Raw genomic sequence first — 20,402 nt, 5'->3', positions numbered from 1 at the left:
TGCCTTTATAGTAGGAGAGACCAGAGAGGGAAAAAAAAAACAGCGGCAGCAATTTCCAAACAGTTTCTATTGCTTTCAACCCAAAGTGAAATTAGTTGAAATTAGTTCCCCCTGTGGGAATGAATATTCATTTTGTATTTTATTATAATTGACAATTATCTTTTTGGATTGCATGGTGACTTCAATCACCTGCTCTATGTTTGCTCCATTATTAGTTCAATTTTGGTAGGCCTTTACAGCTTATCAACGTAATTTGATGCTCCACACCCATGTGTTGTCACATTGGCTGAATGGTAACGGACGAGAACTCTGGTCTTTAATGGCAAATGGGGTGAATGTCCATCCATCCAGGTCCAAAATACTAATTTCTGCAGACCGTGGAGGTTCATACCAGTCAGTCTCATGTTATGCTAATGAGGCTCACATTCTAAAAGGATTATTATTGTTGGGTTGTTTTTTTTTAGGTTTTTATATCATTCTAGCTTCCCAGTAGTGTTCTTTATATATTGAAATCTGAACATTCATATTTTGGTCAAAGTATGTATATTTTAGGGTCAAAATGCTATTTTCCCCAAGCCCTTCTAAAAACTTTTTCCCCACGTGACCTGACGTAGTTTCTGCATGATGACGCTGCTACATGTACAGCATATATACATCCTTATGGTCAGTGTATTACATACAGTAACTTAGATGTCGAAGCAATGTAATGCTGTGGACGCCACTTTAGTTCGGATCTGAAAGTCACAAAATAACGCAAACAAACTAACCGATCGATGCAGCGGTAGACCGGCAACTCCTGTGTGCTGCGAGGTAAAATTACTGGTTTTGTGAATGGAATCTGGTGGCTTTGAAGACGGGGATATAATGGCTTCAGTTCCCGTTGGAAAGGGCTGCCTGATGGCAAGGTAAAGTTGGAAAAATATTTTAAATATCGCATAAACTTAAACGAATATTGTCATCTCACAGCCACAGTAAGTGGCAGTAGAATATTTGGACTGTCCAGTAAAGCTGATAAAGATATTGGTGAGGCATTTCCTTATGGACACGATTTAAGCCAAAGACAAGATTTGTACAAATGTGGAAGTGATGCAGTTACACACAGTGTTGGGGCAGCAAAGAAACCGTTTTTTTAAGTAGAAACTTTGTCTTTACTGTTTATTATGAGATGCAACTAGTGCAATTAGCACTAAGAGAAACAAGCCAACTGCAGCATAAAGGAGGATCAGGATACTGGTGTCAAATACAATCACCATGATCAAACACAGTGCAATGGTTCTCAGTGTTTGTTTTGTTTTGAGGTTCAACACGACGGTTCTCTTTTCCACTGCCAAGGCAGGTAGAGCCAGCAGCACCCTTTGACACATCTGTGTTCAAACTCACCATTTAGTTCTTTAATGTTAGCCTTTCTGGACTGAGCGGGAAGTGCAAACTTTAGTCCTAAATTAAAAGGTGCCCTGTTGAGTTGTATTGTAAACAAACTAAAGTTATGCCAAAATTCAGTCAGTCCGTCAAATGACCAAAGACAGGTGACCTGTGACCAACAATGGAAATATACAGCAAACCAAGTGCTGCTTACAAAGTCAAAAGAAAGAAACAGAAAAAAAAGGTGTAATAAGCTGCAGAGTTCCTTTCAGGTATTTCTTTTCCTAATTAAAATGAGTGTTATCTCTGTAGGAGCTTTTGTTTTTCCATTTCTTTCTCAAATTAATTGACTGATCATATCTCCTTTCCTTCCCTGCTTTCAACAGCTCTTCTTGTCAAATATGACTATTTACCTCTCTATAATTGAAACACATTCTCACGAGATACACTACACAGGAATATTATATTACTTCTTTTGTACTTTAAATCTGCCACTTGTGATTATGGTGATCTAAAGCTGTGGCTCTAATTCACCGTTGTTTGTGACTAAAATATAATAATGTGAATGTTGAGTTGTGACGGGTTCAGAAAATTGCAAAACAAAAATCAAGCAGAAATATTTATGTTAAATCATCTTTCTTGTATTTTGCACTTAAGGTGCGCCCAAGTTAAATCAAAACCAGAGAGTGTGATAAAGCAGCTCCACAGGACAAACTAAACGCAGAAAATACATATGACAGATATGAAATATACATACACTGTGGAGCAAAATTGAGGATTGAGATGCTGGCAGCATGAAGATTAAGAAAGAAAGCAGAACAGGAAAGAGGCAGGCACAGAGAGAAATCAGCGTAACCAGTGACGACAGCAAGAGGCCTGAATGAACAGCAGAGAGTGTGTGGGCTGTCACATTATGCAGACTGCACAATCAATGACTTGCTAAAAACCAGGTTGTGATTGTAAACATCCACTGACATTTCTCAAATTCAGACACAAACACATGTTGATGAGCTATTTGTCTTGGTTATTTATCTTAATCACCGATCAATTTGTGCTCAAAAGAACCCCCCCAACCTCATGATGCTCATTTTTGCTACACAAATTGATTCTACCAAAGATTAGAAAATATGCCCAGTGGTGAAATAAAATACATTTTACTACCGGGTTATTTCAAATAACTCTGCGTTTCAGCTGCCGTGATTAAACAATTCCAGAGTCTAAAGAGAGGAAATTACTTTATGGCCATGACAAGAATAAGAACACGTATCAGCCAGTTAGTGATTAGACAGAATACTGCATGCAGAGGTGTACAAAAGACTGGAGTAAAGGACGGTTTTTGAAGCACTCACGTCATTGACAACATTGATTAGTGTGAACGCTCTGTAGCGTACTCAGGCACGCTTCATCGATCCGTACTCAAGTCCACTTGGAAAGGTGGTCTTGAGTATGGTTCATGTGTACTCGGGTCAGTGAGTAGTTTTGAAAGGGCAAGTTTTTGTTTTTTTAAAACGGTCTCCTCCGAAATCTACATATGCGTGCAGCATGCAGCAGTCTCATCCTCCGAACTGCGCGGCAGTGGATGATAAAGCAGGAAGGCAGAGACTTTATTTCAACCAAACCAGAGTTGGTGATCGTTGGAAAGACTAACAACGATGGTTTTGGTGAGCTTTATTTTACTTCTGTGAAGTTTGAATGAAGTGTTTTACGATGCTCCGCCATTAGAACAGCTGATCTCAACATAAACAAATACACCTGGGTGATGAAGCAAGTGTACTCGGGTAAGGATCAACTTTACTAATGTGAAAGCTGAGCGGCGGGGGAGTGGAGAGAGGGGAGGCAATCGTAATCGTGCACGGTACGAACTGATTGTACCTAACATGAAAACGCCCTAAAAAAAGGTAGAAATCCAGCAAATTGCAGTCAAAGTAAATTCAAAAATATTTGCACAAACACAAACTTATACCATCAGAATATTTTTTTTGAAAGATGCGAAAAATCACATTAAAATTCATATCTCATTTGTTTGATTCTTGAAACAACACGTTGTGGTTTTACAGGGCGTTATGTGCTGGACTATTTCTAGACTGGGCGCAGTCCAGGAGTCTCCACTGGCTGCCTGGAAACCTCTATGTCATTATCAATGTGTCAATTTTACACTTCACTTCTTGTACTGACTAAACTAACGAGATTAAATGTGTTAATTGGTGAGCTTTAGAGGTGCTGGTAGGCGGATTTTGTTACCGTTGGACAGATCGAGGCTAGCGGTTTCCCCCCATTTCAAGTCTTTATGCTCAGCTAAGCTAACCGGCTGCTGGCTGTAGCCTCATATTCACTGTACAAACATGAGTGATATCAATCTTGTGACTAAGTCAGTGACTAAAGCGTATTTCCCAGAAGGTGACTATGCCTTTACTGATCACAATCCCTCACCCAAACTTAATAAATGTATATGCATGTCTGCAACAAGTGTACGCAGATTTTGAAGTTTCATTTATCCTCACTGCAAACTTTAAGCATAAGTGTTTGTTGACATCGAGCGGAAATATATTAACGATTATCACACTGGATAATGACAACAGCAGGATAAACCACGCTCAGTCGACTGTGCCAAGGTGAGAAGCAGATTGCGTCACACAATATCAATGCTAAGAGCTCATGGTTCCCAACACACTGCTTAGTATTGTGCTCCACATCACAACAAACTATTTACAAAGCAAAATATTACACTAAGATAGCCTTGGAAACAAGCTACCAATGGTCTCTGCATCAGAAACGCTGCTATTGTTCGTCTCTCTGGGGTTGAATGGCTGCCTTTCAGAGGGAAAACTGTGTATTTAGCGTCAAACATGTCAAAAGCATTGACGTGTTAAAAACCTCTATGGAGGATTCGTTGAAAGCGTGCACTCTCTGACAAGTTCTAAGTGCTCACGGTCTCATCAGTTCTTTGAATATCTGTCTGGAATCTAGCTGACCATGACATTTAATGTCATATATTCAACAAATGAACAAAGCTGTTTCCCTTCACCAGCAGGAAAATTGGAGCAGTTACAGAGATCGTCTGAGGCAGGGTGAAAAGTACTATACCTGAGGAATCAAACTGTTTTCATGTTGTTGTTGTTTTTATTGAAGGCTTTAAAAAAATTATATGTTTTGTCAAAAACTTTGTACTCGACACTGTTTCAAGGTCTTCCAGCCAGATGGAAAGCTGAGCGGAAGCCGCTTTGAAGAGCTCTCCAGTTAAAGTGGTTTAACAAGAAGAAGTTTGGAAAAATGCCAGGACCTCGACAGCTTGTGAAGAAAAAGGACTCGTCCTCTCAAAGGATTTGACGAGGCTGGCTGACGAGACGGGCGATGTGAGGAGAAGAGACAACACAGCTACACAGAACCGCTGTAAGCCGCGGTATAGAAGGCTTTCAATTTCTTTTAGTTAGAGTGAAACTTCACATTTAAGCTAAGCATCCTTGTTGATTTTGTCCTTCAGTAGATGAGGTGACTTCAGTTAAATAGATGGATGGAGGCAGTCTGCATTTTACCAACATCACTTTAATCATTTTATTGCGGGCTTAATTTGCTATACATACTGTACTTGTAATCTCAACAGAGACACTGAACAATATACTTGGTTTGCACTTACGTGTACTGCCAAATCCATAATTTATCATGGGTTGGGTTCAAACTTTGTAAAAACTTTGAACCCCTGTGTTAAAGCAACTATGTGTAGGATTTTTTTCATTTCAGACATTGGACTCAAACTGGATCTGACTCCGGGACAAATAAAAATGTATGCCATCAGAATAATTATAAAGATGTTATAAACACTCCAACATCCTACATATAGGGGCTTTGGAATTTGAATTATTATTTATATTATTATTTAATAAAGCTGAAATTAATACAAGTAAGACTGGATGTTCATAAATAGATAAGAGATATTTAATTAAAGCTTACCAAATTATATAGATGTTGCAGTTGAATTAAAAACTTAACTCAAATGACGAAGATATATTGTGAAAATGGATGTATAGTTAGTTATTAAAAATGTTGTTACATTCAAAATATTGTATTAAAAACACCAATTTGGGACTGATGGAAGGTTTCTTTCTCTTCCTTTCTGAAAATTACCTATAAAACTAATACATTTCCTTTCATTTAGATCACACATTTTAAGGATTTTATTACCTGATATTTTAGAATATTGCATTTGCAATATTCCCTTTGCAGTCCTCAGTAAATTAGGAGGCGTTGAGTTCCTGTTTAAATGTGGCTTTAAGTCAAACTTTCAACCTTCCATCATTAAGGGCCTTCGTACTGAAACATGAAGCAATAATACCTGACGGGGAGTTCTGATATACGAATATAACGGAGAAGGAAGAGACAAAGAGCTCTCCACTGATAACCACAGACGGAAAGGTGTGTTCAATTTAATATCCATTTTTTAGGTATGTTTGTGGTCACATGAACTCATGATTAGGTCTGTTTCAACAGAGAGGTAACTGGCAATATATAACTAAAACTCACCTGTGATCAAATATTCTAAACTCAAGGTTCACTTACTAGCTTTTCACAGTTCACAGTTTAACTTCTTCAGCAGATGGAACTTGCTCGGCATCATCATGTGACCGAATGTACAATATTTAGACGTTCTTTGGCAAAAACCTAGACATCTTTGGAACATAGCAGGCATATGGCTGGACAGCAGAGAAGTATAGTTTGAGAAGTTTCTTTCGGCATTTGGAACTGCTGTCAAAACTTGTCAAAGTTGGAGTCGAGTTGTAACTATCATGACATTCAAGAGACACTTCTCTTTTAACAGCCACATTTTAAGCCCAGGAGGAGTGTGGGTGCTATCACTTAAATAAAAAAATAAATCTACTATGTATCACTACATGGGTTTGAAAACATGCACAGATGAATACGAGCTAATACCACCAGGGGGCCTACCGTGTTGTTGTTGTGAGTCGAGGTCTGCTTGACGACAAACGGCCTGAAAGGGTTTCGATGAAATTCTTCGTCCTCCTCGACTGTCAGTCGTGGAATGGCTGTCATCGGGCGAATGACCCCGGGCTTCGTCTGGAAGGAAGGATTCAGAGTTTGTCAGCAGAGGGTGGAATTCATTTCCAAAACACTTTACATCATCAGAGTTAACCGCAGTGGCAACAGTAGTCTAAACTTGATTAAAGGATAATTGAATATGTACCTTTTTAGGACTCATGAGCTTTCTTTCCACAGTGGTAGATGGATGCAGGCTGCATACAGATGCCTGAATAAACAATGTAGAAGGAAAACATAACAATTGTGTCTCTCACAAAACTGAAATCCAACTAAAGTGGAAGGAGTCTCTGTCTGTATGTATGTATGTCTGTCCTTCGATTGTCTCAACAGCCATTCATCAGACTTCACACTCGGCAGGTGTATTGCTGAGGACCCAAGGACGTGCAGTCTCAAGTGTGAGCTCTTGAGATCTACGGGACATATTCATTAGTAGTGCGTTATGTACACACTGTGTAGTGTATTGAGCAGGGGACCACTATTAACTGTTACACTGCTGAACGGAACGCTGGGTACAGCTAGCCCTCCGTCCATGTTCGTGTGAGCTTTTGCCCCCAAATGATGCATATACTCTTGAATAGCTAGAGGATCCAACTACGTCATGGCAGGTGTATTGCTCAGTCAGGACCCAAGGAAGCACAGTGTCGAGTGTGAAGTTGTTCGGATGAGCGGTTCTTGAGAAATCTGCAAGCAGCAACACCACAGGCCAAGCACTCGGCCCGTTACGAACAGGCCTGTTTTGAACGGGAGCTGCACTAGTAAAAGAAAGCACTTGAAGTACTGAAGGTTTTATGTTGAGACAAGCAAAAGTATGAAATTATCAAGCTTCATCTCAGTTCTGTGAATTAGTGTGATACTAGCCGAATAAATTTGTGTATGAAAAGTGAGAGAAATATATATTTGCCATCATCATGAAATTACATTATATCTGTGTACAGATTTTTGAAGCATTTTGTCATTTTGGTCCTATGGGAGTGAAATCCAGAGAAAAACATCTGCCTTTAATTCAACAGACTACCTGACTCATACTCACATATTTGGTTTCACGTCCCAAGGATTTTGTAAATGATGAGTTGTTGTGCTGAAAGTAAAAAAGAAAGAAAGAAAAATATTCATGTGAAAAGGATTTCTGGAAACCAGGAGGAGCGTTCTCCCTGAATGAATGAATAAATAATGAATTTCATATCTTATGCTGGTGATGATGCAGTCAGAATTCATTTCATCTCACTTCCAGGTTACAGAGGCCCCAAGGTTACTGCAGTGTTGTTTTTCCTAATTTCTATTTTCTTTTACTTTAATGATTTACACTATTATTTACAATTTTATTTTTGCTGTTAACTTTCTGCATGCTGTTGTTGAGAGATGTTAAAACTACAAGCTTGTGACGTTGTTTCACATTATGTTGTGCATAAACAACTATCTAGTTGCAACAAGAAACTGTTCGTCAACAAACAGTTCATTCGTTATTTACTGAAGGTACAAAATTATACACTATATTAGCATGAAATGACGCGACTTCGTCTACACTTTGTGTCATAGTTCTGGTGTGAAAGGACATTTTTACATCGGTAGCCATTAGAAGGCAAGTCCAACCACTATAAATGCGTCCGTATTAAGCCCCTTTTCGACCACATGAACTTTCCCCTGGAAATAGGAACCTTCTGAGGAACTCATTGCATTTCGACCGCAGGAACCAGGGTCTAAATTAAGTTCTGGGTATTTTTACCCCCCAAATAAGGCCCTTGTCGGGGGGGTTGTACTTTCTGAAAGTACAGGAACTTTCGGGGTGCACTGCTTCAACTCGGGTACTGCTTAATTCATAAAGAAGGAAGTATTCTAATATCAATTTAGGACCATTTTAGAGCATTTCTCTTTGTTTGACAACATTAAACCTTTATTTTGAACAACATAGAGCTGCAACGATTAATTGATTAGTTATCAACTATTAAATTAATCACCAAATATGTTGATAATGGATTCATCGGTTTGAGAAAAAAAAGGCAAATTTCTCTGATTCCAGCTTCTTAAATGTGATTATTTTCTGGTTTCTTTACTCCTCTACGACAGTAATCTGAAAATCTATGAGTTGTGGACAAAACAAGACATTTGAGGACGTCATCTTGGGCTTTGGGAAACACTGATCGATATTTTTCACCATTTTCTGACATTTTATAGACCAAACAACTCATTGATTAATCGTGAAAATAATCGACAGATTAATCGACTATGAAAATAACTGTTAGTTGCAGCCCTGAAACTACACTGTACATCCAAATTCAAAAGATACCAAGTGTCTTCAGGATTCTCATCTAGTAATCACTGAATGAGCGTATTTTGCAAAATTTCAAACAATTTCTTTAAAGGAAAATAAAGAGTTTATGAGCTTGCCATTCTTGTCACACGCTGTTATAGAAACACACTTTACCTGCGGACCAGCGTTGGGAGTCGATGACCTGGAGGTCTGCTGTGACCCGGATGTTTTGCTCTTAAAGGGTGCAAAAATATACCCATTAAATCACTTTTAATATTACAAATCAACATTTGCACATGTTTAATTGCATATATTATAATCAACTGAACTCACTGCTGGAATGGAATCTGCCAATATCTCATCAATTACTGCATAAAGTTCCTCTGACTGCTGCCGGAGCTCAGCGGGTGAGCGCATCTATAGAAAATGATTGACGTTACCAGACTTGTATGAATTGTGCAGTGGGATCCAGCAGTGTTGTGTGCAGTAATACCTCAGCGTGGGTGTCTGCAACACCTCTGTCCAGCCAGTCACATGGACTCTCTTCTCTCTCTACCTGCTCGTCTATTGCCTGTCAATGTAAAGCAGAGTGGACAGATTGAACTCCCCGCCAAGACGGCTGCGAATGCTTCCTGTGAGTGATTACAACATTGCAACATCTCCTCCAGACAATTCCTATCCATCCATTCAGTGTTCTCCTCAGACAGCTCCCTCCTCTGCAGCTCTGAATGCACCATACTGCACTGATAACACAGCAATATGTCAGATTTTTACTTCTCTTTGAGTCTGGTTTTGACTTTTACAAAAGTTTAAAAAAAAAAAAATGACATCTTGCTTTGTCCTGTAATCCTTATGAAATTAGATTTTCTGTAAAGCCATTGCAAATACAAAAAAGGGATTAAGATTTGAGAGATGAGATTTTTTTTTTTTTTTTACAGCAAAGCCCCTTTTTTTAATACAAACTTTATACCTTATGAGTTTATTCTAGGACTGTCAATCAATTACATTTTTTAATCGTGATTAATCGCATGATTGTCCATAGTTAATCGCAAATTAATCACACATTTTGTATCTATTCAAAATGTACCTTAAAGGGAGATTTGTCAAGTATTTAATACTCGTATCAATATGGGAGTGGACAAAAATGCTTGCTTTATGTAAATGCATGTATATATTTATTATTGGAAATCGATTAACAATACAAAACAATGACAATACTGTCCAGAAACCCTCACAGGTACTGTATTTAGCATAAAAAAAATGCTCACATCATAATGTGGCAAACTCAAGTCCAACAGGCAACAACAGCTGTCAGTGTGTCAGTGTGCTGACTTGACTATGACTTGCCCCAAACTGTATGTGATTATCATAAAGTGGGCATGTCTGTAAAGGAGAGACTCGTGGGTACCCATAGATCCCATTTTCATTCACATATCTTGAGGTCAGAGGTCAAGGGACCCTTTTGAAAATGGCCATGCCATTTTTTTCTCACTTAAATGTATCGCAAGTTTGTAGCACTATTTAGCCTCTTCTGCGACAAGCTAGTATGACATGGTTCGTACCAATGGATTTCTTAGGTTTCTCTAGTTTTATATGATATCAGTATCGTCACTCTAGCTTTAGAACTGAGCCAGCTATGACCTAAAAACCGCAAGTTGCATGAATTTGCATTAACGTGTTATCATGTTAACTTTGACAGCCCTAGTTTATTCCCATTTTATATTCCTCACATAATGTTCAACATAGCAACATTTGCCTGAATGCCTCCATCAAACCTCCATTACGGCTTCATGTGTCTCAATGTTTAACAAGATGAGTTAGTGGGATTAGAGTATAATAAGTGAACTCACCTGCTGATCCAACAGAAGGGTATTTGTGGGAATTGCAGCGAGCGATTTGTAGCTCAACTTAATCTTGTGTGTCTGGAGTTCATAGAGAGAGAAGAGCAGACAATTAATATAAATCTATTTGAATTTCTGCATTTTAAGATAGACTTTGCAGAATGTCTCCTGGATGGAAATTCATGTATTTTACATTTTCTCTAGGCATGCTTTATCTCACTCTGCCGCAGGCTATCAATCATGCAAAACAGTCAGCCACGCTCGAGACGCCCGACGGCAAGAACAATACTGAAGTGCGTTCGTCTGCTTTCAGCTGCTCAGGTGGCTCATTTGACTGAAAGTAAATGTCACCCAAAAGTTCAGTTACAACCAACTTTTTCCACACTGACAGGCAAGATGGCTGTGTCCCACATCGACTAATATTTCCCTGCTCGCGCTGAATAAATTGGATTCCTGATGGTTTATACCCAGAAGTTACTTAACTTCAAGCATGTATGTCTGGCCTAGAAACCAGAAACAGCTGCTGTATTGATTTTATGATGATGAGTTCCCTCTTGCTTCAACATATGACATTTCAGATACGTCAATCATTACAATCCAGCAAACAGTAACAAACAGTTTGAGATCTCTGTGAAGCGACGATCTATAAAAAACATCAATAAATAATACGGCCAACACAAACAGAAATCTAAAAACAGCTCCGCAGAGAGAGAACAGCACTTGATATCCAGCTATCAAGTGAGCAGAATCTGTTTTTAACTGCATAGCGTGGGAGAAGAGTATGTCACTGGGAGCATATTAAATAATAATCTCAGGTTAAACATGCATGTGGCAAGCAGAGCGACTACCTTTCTTTTTTTACCCTCCCTGTCACTGCAGTCTGATATTCCACTCCCCGGCCTTGGGGAGGGCGTGGAGCGCATGGAGAGAGACGGGGACGAGGTGAAGTCTCTGATTGGCGGAGCAGGAGAGGGCGTAGGCGTGGGGGAGCTGGAGGGTGACGGCCATCTGGGAAAAGCGATGGGTGTGTAGCGGGAAGGAGATAGACAGTGAGCTTTGCGAAAACCAGCTGATGTTGTGGCACTTTTGGAATCGGGGCAGCTCCTCCCTGACTCACACCTCGCCGTGGTGTTTTGTACAGGGGGTGATGTGATAATTGTGACACCGGGTGAGCGTGATTGAGAAGGCTGAAGCCGAGGAGGGCAGACAGGCGCAGATCTCAGTTGTTGAGAAAGCGAGTGAAGCCTTGAGAGAGATGAATTAGGCGGGCGACTCCATGTCTGGGGCGCAGAGGTCTCGTGCTCATACATAACTTTCGGGGATGTGGAGATGAGTTTTTTAAGGTTATTATCTGCAGGGCCCTTGAGGTACATATCAGTGTGGATGGGCTTTTTGGAAATTGCATAGTCTATTTCTTCATGCTTTGGTGAAGAAACAGATTTGAAGTTGGAGCAAAAAAGAGGTGGAGCTCGCGGTAGTGGGCTCCTCACTGCCGGGGGTGAAATAGACTGCTCCCATGTAGGCCTACTGCTGAGAGGAATTTGCTCCGAGCATCTTTTCGCTTGAGTTTGAGGACATGTTCTGCTGAGCTCAATTGACTGCGCAGGTGGAGGTGATGCAACACATCTATTAGGCTCCCTACGAACGTGGCTCTGACTATCTATAGACACTGATGAGGGGAACCGAGAGGAAAACTCAAGTGGAATGGAAGCCACACTGGAGGCTGCCGAGCATGCATTACAGAAAGACAGGGTCACAGGGTTAACAGGCCAGCAGGGGGTGTAAGGCCTCTGTACAGCAGAGGACAGGACAGGAAGGCGGCCTTTTCTTAGGATGGCAGTGAGGAGGGCGAGTCGGGTGAGAGGAGGCCGGTGCCGGGGAGGTGGAGGAGGGGACTGGGGACAGACGGAGGAGGACAGGCTCTCGCAGGATGAGAAACAGGGGGTGTGAACCAGACTGGAGCCAGGGGCGAGAAAGTGTCTCTTGATGTGGATGACAGCGGGGGAGAAGACGCCAGAGCGGACAGATGAGCAGGGAGAAACAGTGCGGCTGAAAGAGACAGGAGAGGTGACGGAGGAAAGCTGCGCAGCCGACCAGCTCTTCTCTCCGTCCCAGCCCTCTGAGAGGATGGACTCTCTGGAGGAAGCCGGGGTGGGGAACAGATCTGCGGAGTTTGTGGGGCTTATTCGGTCTTCTGACACAGACGCTCTATTTACAAAGTAACCCAAGCTAACCTCAGCATGTCCAGAGGTATCGGGACGCTGCCGCTGGGAAATGCCCCTGTGTTTATCAACAGCTGTTTCCATAGAGGCTGTCCCGGCAGCGACGTGGTTGGGGGTATTTTCAGACTGATCCCAGACTGAAATAGAGGCTTTGGTTTGAGAGAGGCTCACGCGATCCAGTGAAGGCTGAAAAAAAAAAAAAGGTTTTTATTAAATGGCAACTACAGTGTGATTGTTTTTTTCTTTTCTGTGCTTCACTTTAAATTCTTACAAGCCACCACGACCAAAATGTGTGCAGAGAAGAAGAAAGTACTTTGATGAAGTCGCTTTGAAAGGCAATACTTGTCCATTTATTTTATCTTCTGACAATGTCAACTTGATAAGTGTATATTTACCCCACACAGATACACAGTATACCACACATGCACATATCTATATTGTAATATGCCAATAACAAAGCTTTCTGTCATAGTTTCCACATGACATTGAGAGTGTTGAATGTTGTACTTACTTGAAGTTTTGTCCCTGGTTGGGTCGCGTTTCCTGCTCCTCCCTCTGCAGAGTCTTTGATAACGACTATCTCGGCTTTGAAAATCTCCCTGTCCGACATGGTCTCCCCGCTTGTCTTCTCATGGGACACGGCGAAGTTCTGACAGGAGAAAAAGGAGGCAAATGTTAAGGAGGAACTGAGCAAGTGAAACCTGAGAAAAACCCGAGGTGAACTTCGGCGAGCCTCTCTGAGCTCAGGGGGTTGTGCTCGGTTTCACCACACCACATGCCCGACACATATAATTCACATGAACACGCACATGTCCTCCTGACATCAGAGTAGTAACAAGCCTCATGTGTACTGAACTTCCCAAGCTCCTCCTGGTCCCAAATCCTTTAAATTCAATCAAATATGAGTTTAAATTTCAGCATTTTATGTGTCCCAAAACCAATAAAACAAAAAGGTATTAAAGCTGAAAAGCATAACTTTCTGTAAGATGACTGTTAGATGAGAAGATCGATACCACTCATGTTTGTACGTTAAATATGAAGCTAAATCCAGCAGCTGGTTTGGTTCGCTTAGACTGGAAACTGTGAGAAACAGCTGGCCTAGCTCAACTTTCACTCCACTTTGTGTACAATTTCCCTGGTGAGAACAGACTTTATTGGCAATGCCCCGCAGATCTAAACCGGTGTGACTTTGCAACGATATTATTTGACCAAAAAACATAAATTCAGGCCATTACATCCTACAGGAAATGATTCAGATGGTTCTGCTTTATTGTATGTGCATGAACTCGAGTTAAAGAAATATTCTAGGATAATGTGTGTGACATTTAAGTGTGAGCTAAAAGGGCACTGCTTATGACTATACTGATGTGAACTCCCACGTTTATGGTAATTATGATCCTCAAAATATATATGACACCACATGATAATGACACCCTTTGGGTTTTTGAAATGAATTAAATAATTCTCTCAGTGCTGTTCTGTTGCCGTACTGTAGATAAGCAGTAATCAAACAAATGAAAGGCTGCCAGAGTGACACTTGTAGTTAACATAAATGGCAGCTCATGTCAATAATATAATCACATATAGTGTCAGTGTTATACTTAGAACTGAAATGCACAGTGAGTCACTGAGAGGTTTTCATGTATTATCACATTGACACGTCTTGGGACTGCACATATGATGATAACGTAATGACTCGCCGACGACTGGCTGGAATTAAAGTTTTCCAAAACACATTAAAACTTGGTATAAGAGTATTTTAGATGCACAGTAATGTCATGCAAGAGTGATAAATTATAGCTATTTTGGCATGTATTCATTATTTTTGACTATTTAATCACATTTGGTATGGTTCTGGCTTGAGGCAAAGTTCCTGACAAATTAAGATTTGATTAATTTATTCTGGCTGTTTCTCATTAGCTGAGACGTGTGTCTTCTTCAGGCTCCAAACTGAACAACATGAGACTCTCAGAGTAGTCGTAACAGGTATTTATGAAAGGACATATCTGGAACCACTTCAACTAATGTAGTCAGTTTGAAGATCTGTGATGCACAGCGTGGCTTAAGTAGGAATAGAAAAGAAACCCTCTCATTTGAATAAAGAAAATAATGAGACAAGATGATGATTAGGAAGATAAAGTATGGTGTTATAGTTCCTCGTACTTCAAATCTATGCTGGCCACTCAAAATGCAAACTGATAATCGCCACTTGAGGTTACACTAACTAATTAGAAATACAGCAACAGGGCACATATGCCATTTCTTTTGAATAGTATATATTGAGAGACGCAGGCTGCTCTAAATCACAGCGGTGGATTAATGAGCAGCCGACTGTCTCACAGGTAATCCTTTACATTCAGAACTCTGGCAACTAAATATGGAAACTGTCTCTCCACAGGGAGTACCACTAATCTGTCATGCGTTAAAACGACAAATGTAGCGCAGCAGTACAAAAAGCAGGTGTGAGAAAGCAAAAGAAATTGACCTTGCGCCACAACTCCGCTCCGCATGAGAAACAGGTTACCCTGTAGTCCAACTGCAACGACTGAGATAAGGTTCACAAACACAGATCCTGTGTTTGGGAGTGTTTGCGACGCTCACAAATAGACTAAAGATGTTCTCACCTGGCTTGACCCTGAGTAACATCATGTGAACGTCAGGCTGCTCCGCTTGCTGGCTAACATGGTAACTGAACCCATAGCAAACCTTGCATAATACGTACAAATATTTGACCTATATACTGTAAGTACTGCATGTACATCAACATACTTCATACCAGCACAAATGTCTCACATCTGATGACACTGAATGCATTTTCATGTAAGGCAAAGAACTCTGTAAGTTGTGTAAGAAGGTATAAAATGCAAGAATTAAAGGGACTATTTGTAACTTTCAGAAATGTTTGTTAACAGCGACACCTGTGGCCGTGAAATCAACGAAAGTCCGCGTCGAGCTCGCACTTGCTCGCTCTAAATAGACATGGACGAGCATCGCTCAAAACAGTGAGGCGACACACGTCAGCTAAAAGCACAATATCACTCTATATTTCAGCTGCTTGGCAGTAATGTTAGCTGACCAGACGAAGGTCTCTCCATGAATCACTGCTGATCCTAGTGTTGGCTTTTCCTGCCTCAGCGCAGGCTCAGGCAGTGGGGCTCCTCAACGAGTTACGTTATCGCCTCCCGACCGCAGCCGGCAGCCGAAGACACCGGCACCCGGTCGGTAACGAGACGATAACGTAACTCGTTGAGGAGCTCCATCACTTCACAAGACACGGAAAACCTCTGTTGGTCTTGGAGGAGCTGCAGCATTTATTTCTGCACAAAAGTCCACTCTACATTCACTAGATATTCTCAGAGCTAAACTAACTCTTCTGCAGTGTGGAGTGAGCGCGCGTTCACGTCTAGAGGTGGAGCGAGACAGCGAGGACGCGCGCGCCGTCTGAGTGAAGGAGAGCAGGCAGCGGAGACGAGGCTCCGGCCACACGCGAGCGCGCATAAGCGAACGCGCATGTGTGCCGACCCGCTACATTTATACGCTTAAAAAGTTACAAACAGTCCCTTTAAGGTACATTTTTAACAGATAGAAAATGTGCGATGAATTTTTGATTAATTCTGCTGCCAATACCCAGGTAAAGTTTTGATGCAGGACTTTTATTATCATTTTTATATTGTGGTATTGCTACCTTTGCATAAGTAAAGGATCTAAGTGTTTCTCCCTCCCACTGTAAGTTATAAAGCAGCAGAGTGCGTCACCGAACCCCAAAATGTGTCTTTTTAAATCTCTGTGGCAAAAAAAAAACAATGAAATGAGAGAAAGATGGAGATAGAGTTATAGACGGACAAAGAACCAATGAAGTGGAAATGGGAGTTCAGATGAAGACCTGGAAGATATAAATTCAGAACATGAAGGGCTGCTGCTCCGTGAGGTAATAGCAGTGAGGGAAGTTGAGAAACTAATGTGTCACCCCCCAGTGAGAACACCTTTGAAGTCGGAGTCCGGGAAGCAGAAGCAGTCGACTATCCCGAGGCACCCGGAGCTGTGGTGCTGCTATGATTTTGATGCTGGATGAACATCCAAAAGCACATTAAGTCCTTCAGTAATCGCTGGGGGTCCACATCAGACCGCAGGATGGCTGCTTTCAATAACTTTCTGTCGAACATTTGTAGATTGAGTGCATTAAAGTGATAGTTTGGGTGTTTTGAAGTGGGGTTGTATGAGGTATTTATCCATAGTCAGTGGATTATCTACAGTAGATGGCGGGCGGTGCGCCTCCAGCTTAGAGAAACAGACAGGAGTAACAGCACGGAACAAAAGTAATATACTGCTGTGGACATTTGCCGGCAGCAAAAAGAGAAAGGCTCAACTAAAAAAAAAAAAATCAATAACTGTTTAAGTGTATGCTATATTTAGAATATTTAGCCCTTTACAACAGGGAACTGAACTGAGAATGAAACTTATCTATGTTCTCTTCAAAGCCAGCAGACTTGTTGACAAAAACAGTAGAGGCAAGATTCACTTTCAGTTCAGTTCCCCATCGGAAAATATGCTAAATATAGTTTACACTTAAACTGATATCGATTTATTTGCTTCCTTGCCAGTACTCCTGTCTGTTTCTCCACACTGGGCACATGCCGACTGCCGACTGCTGTAGGTAATACACTGACTATGGATAAGTACCTAATATAACCCCACTTTAAAACAAACAAACTATCCCTTTAAAGTAGTTCCTACATAAAGTTGAGCCCAAGATCAGAAAAAAAGGAAAAATTAGAAAGCATCTGCCAAAAGAAAAAATATTGTGAATGAATAAATATTAATGCTGTGTGTTTTCTTCTGGTATTTGCCTCAAATATTTTATCTATTTATTTTTGTAGTGTAAAAACACACATCCTCTTCTATATAGTGCACTCATATGATGAACTGAGAAATCTGATTGACACCACAATTGCTTATTAAAGCTTAAGTTGGTAACTTTGAGCAAATATGATAAAAAAAAAGTTATTTTTAGTAACAGAATATTGATTCATGTTTGATCAGCGCTGCCTAGTTTGACCGTTTGATCGGAGTTTGCCAGTTGCCCAGAGACAGCCAATTTCCAGCTCAGCTCTGATTGTTGTTTAGATCCGGGCACGGTAGAAACTTGCAAATGCCATCAAGAGAACGAAGAGGAGGCAGAGGAACATGATTTTTTTTCACAGCTTTTCTGTCTCATGTTGTACTGTCAGGAGTTCATGACAGTTTTTCATATTTGCTCAAAGTGACCGTCTGCAGCTTTAAGTATCTGGTATCACTGACTGAATATTACATGCAAGACGGAGAGAATCTTAAAACATCTGATTTGATCCCTTGAGGTTGTTCAGGAATGTTTGATATTGATATACACATCTTGGAATAACGTGATGTATTGATGTGCGCTGAGAGTCAGGCGACTGGAATAGAAAATAATTGGATAGTGTCAAATCATATCAATCAATGATGTTCATTCCCACTAGTGTTAAAACCTTTGTATATATATATATATATATATATAACAAGATTATAATTTCGTATTGACAGGGTCAAGCTTATAACTTAACAGATTTCTCAAATTAAAGCTGGGGTAGGCAGATTGGAACAAATATGATTTTTAAAAAGTTACTTTTATAAAACAGTCACTATATCCTGACAGTGCTGACAGCTGACAGTTTGTGAATATATTTTGCTTATTTCTCCCTGAAGATTAGTCACACTTTTTGCTCACACGCTTTTCCACCGTCTGAAAAGGAAGTTGTGGATGTACGTAATTGCTAAAATGCCGCAGGTAAGAGTGAGCTTGATTCATCCCCAGAAGCAAAGTGTGTCCTTTATTCCTTAGGACACTGACATGATTGATCACTAGAAACTAGGGTCATTTGAAAAGGCCTAAAAGTCGCAGAATTATATTTTCTATCTCATGGACCATTTCAAAAGAAGTTACAAAGGAATTCAGAGGAATCTCACGCTCATTATGTTGGCCATAATCATTATTAAGAGTTTCACATGGAAATGAATACTCTCTAAAGTGAAACTTTGCAATAAAGTTGCATAAGTTTGATAAAAAAAATTATAAATGTCATTTATAGAATAAATGCAGAGTGTGGAGCAGAGAGACATATGGGTCAAATATAAGAAAGTGTTCACATTTATATGATGCAATCATTCTTAAGCAGGGACAGTCTTGGAGGATTTAAACTGGTAATCTCAGCACAGGGCTGTGGGCACGAAAACGTGATTGCATCAATATACTGTATGGAGATAAGTTAGGACTCAGGCAGGCTGAGCAGGTTCATTGTCAATGCTGGGGAATTTCCCCCAAACATAAAACATGGGCAAGTTTGTCTACCTGGCGCAAACAGTGATATAAAATACCACTACAAGCACCATGTGACAATACAAAGAAAAGTTAGCTAAATTAACACCATATATGAAATCAGCACTTTCTAATGAATGCCTTGTAATCGAAGCAGTCATCGTGTTACAGATAATGAAAACCATTTGGCGATTATATCACTTTTTAATCTTCTGGGCGTGTGTGTGCTGCTGCTGTACCTTAGTTGGTTTTCCTGTCGGAGCTCCAGATCTCTCCTCCTCAGTAACAATCCTTTCAATCGGTAATTTCTGCACCACTGGCACAAATGTGAAAATAGAAGGCTTAGACGGCACTCCTATTGAAACCTGCAAAAACAGAGAGACGAGAGGAACAAATCATCCACACGTTACAAGCTCTTGATAATAATTCCCCAGTAATTTCCCTGTAAGGCACAAACATGATGAGTCAAGCATAATGGGACTTCTTCTCTATGAAAGTTTATGTGATGATGTCAAGCTCTCCATGAAATCCATGTTTTTGTCACAACCTGCCTGCCCTGCCTCGCAGTTAAAGACCACTGAATTTCAGATTAAGAATATCTTATTTCATCAACACACAGATCAGAGAATTAGCACCCTGCAGCTCAAAACCTCGGCACACCCAGACCCAGTGAGGAGTAATGAGTTTGAATTAAATCAGCACATCGTCTCGTCTGCATAAGGCACCAGGCAAGTGTTTTTCTTTTGCTGTGCTGTTAGTTTGGGTGACAAATGCTGAATATTATAAAGAAACTCTGTATAAAAAAGGCAAAGATTCTTTTTTTGTGTTAAGCTTTTACTGACTAAAACTTGAGCAGCTTTGAAATATATGAGCCTTTTCCGCTGCAAGAACTAAACAATCCCGCCTATGCAAGGCCAGACTTTATTAAAATGATAATATAAACTTCCGCGCCGACGAGAGGAGGTTGGGCGCCGTGCTTCCGCGACGACGCTGTCCGTCGGGAAGGCGTTATCAGCTGTAATTGCCGTGTGGGAGTAGTGCAGAGTGGCTATGTAAACAAAGCACGGAGCAGCTCTGATTACAACACACACAGAGAGAGAGCTGCTCAGGTAGATATCACTCCTCCATATCTTTACATAGCAAAAAGCTGTTTGCTGCTATATTAATGCTCTGAATGTCAAATGGAGAACCTTTAACCCACAAAAAAAGATTCTCCTTTTACATTTAACATGGTATGCGCCAAATCTGGAAAACCAGGTAAGAGTAGTCAGTGAGATTGAACAGAAATTAGTACATTTTCTATAAACTTCTGTTTATTTTAAAACATGCAATCTGATGACAAACAC

At 40.5% G+C, this 20,402-nt stretch overlaps 1 protein-coding gene across 6 annotated transcripts in view; it reads right to left on the bottom strand.

The window, feature by feature from the left end:
* The window catches only part of LOC119495812 (muscular LMNA-interacting protein), a 31,566-nt gene that overhangs the window by 267 nt on the left and 10,897 nt on the right, over nt 1–20,402 (bottom strand). For 5 of the 6 annotated variants that reach the window (XM_037782628.1, XM_037782630.1, XM_037782631.1 and 2 more), the window contains 10 exons: nt 19,296–19,421; nt 13,237–13,374; nt 11,352–12,911; nt 10,513–10,584; nt 9,156–9,233; nt 8,996–9,079; nt 8,837–8,896; nt 7,445–7,492; nt 6,560–6,622; nt 6,304–6,432 (listed from right to left, as the gene is read on the bottom strand). In XM_037782628.1, the coding sequence (XP_037638556.1) occupies nt 6,304–6,432; nt 6,560–6,622; nt 7,445–7,492; nt 8,837–8,896; nt 8,996–9,079; nt 9,156–9,233; nt 10,513–10,584; nt 11,352–12,911; nt 13,237–13,374; nt 19,296–19,421 (2,358 nt within the window). The remainder of the gene's footprint in view (nt 1–6,303; nt 6,433–6,559; nt 6,623–7,444; nt 7,493–8,836; nt 8,897–8,995; nt 9,080–9,155; nt 9,234–10,512; nt 10,585–11,351; nt 12,912–13,236; nt 13,375–19,295; nt 19,422–20,402) is intronic. The other variant, XM_037782629.1, reaches the window with a different exon arrangement.

The sequence above is a fragment of the Sebastes umbrosus genome, chromosome 10, assembly GCF_015220745.1.
Source record: "Sebastes umbrosus isolate fSebUmb1 chromosome 10, fSebUmb1.pri, whole genome shotgun sequence".
Lineage (NCBI taxonomy): Eukaryota > Metazoa > Chordata > Actinopteri > Perciformes > Sebastidae > Sebastes > Sebastes umbrosus.
Note: the sequence above shows the minus strand (reverse complement) of the source record. Positions and strands in the feature narration are given on the sequence as shown.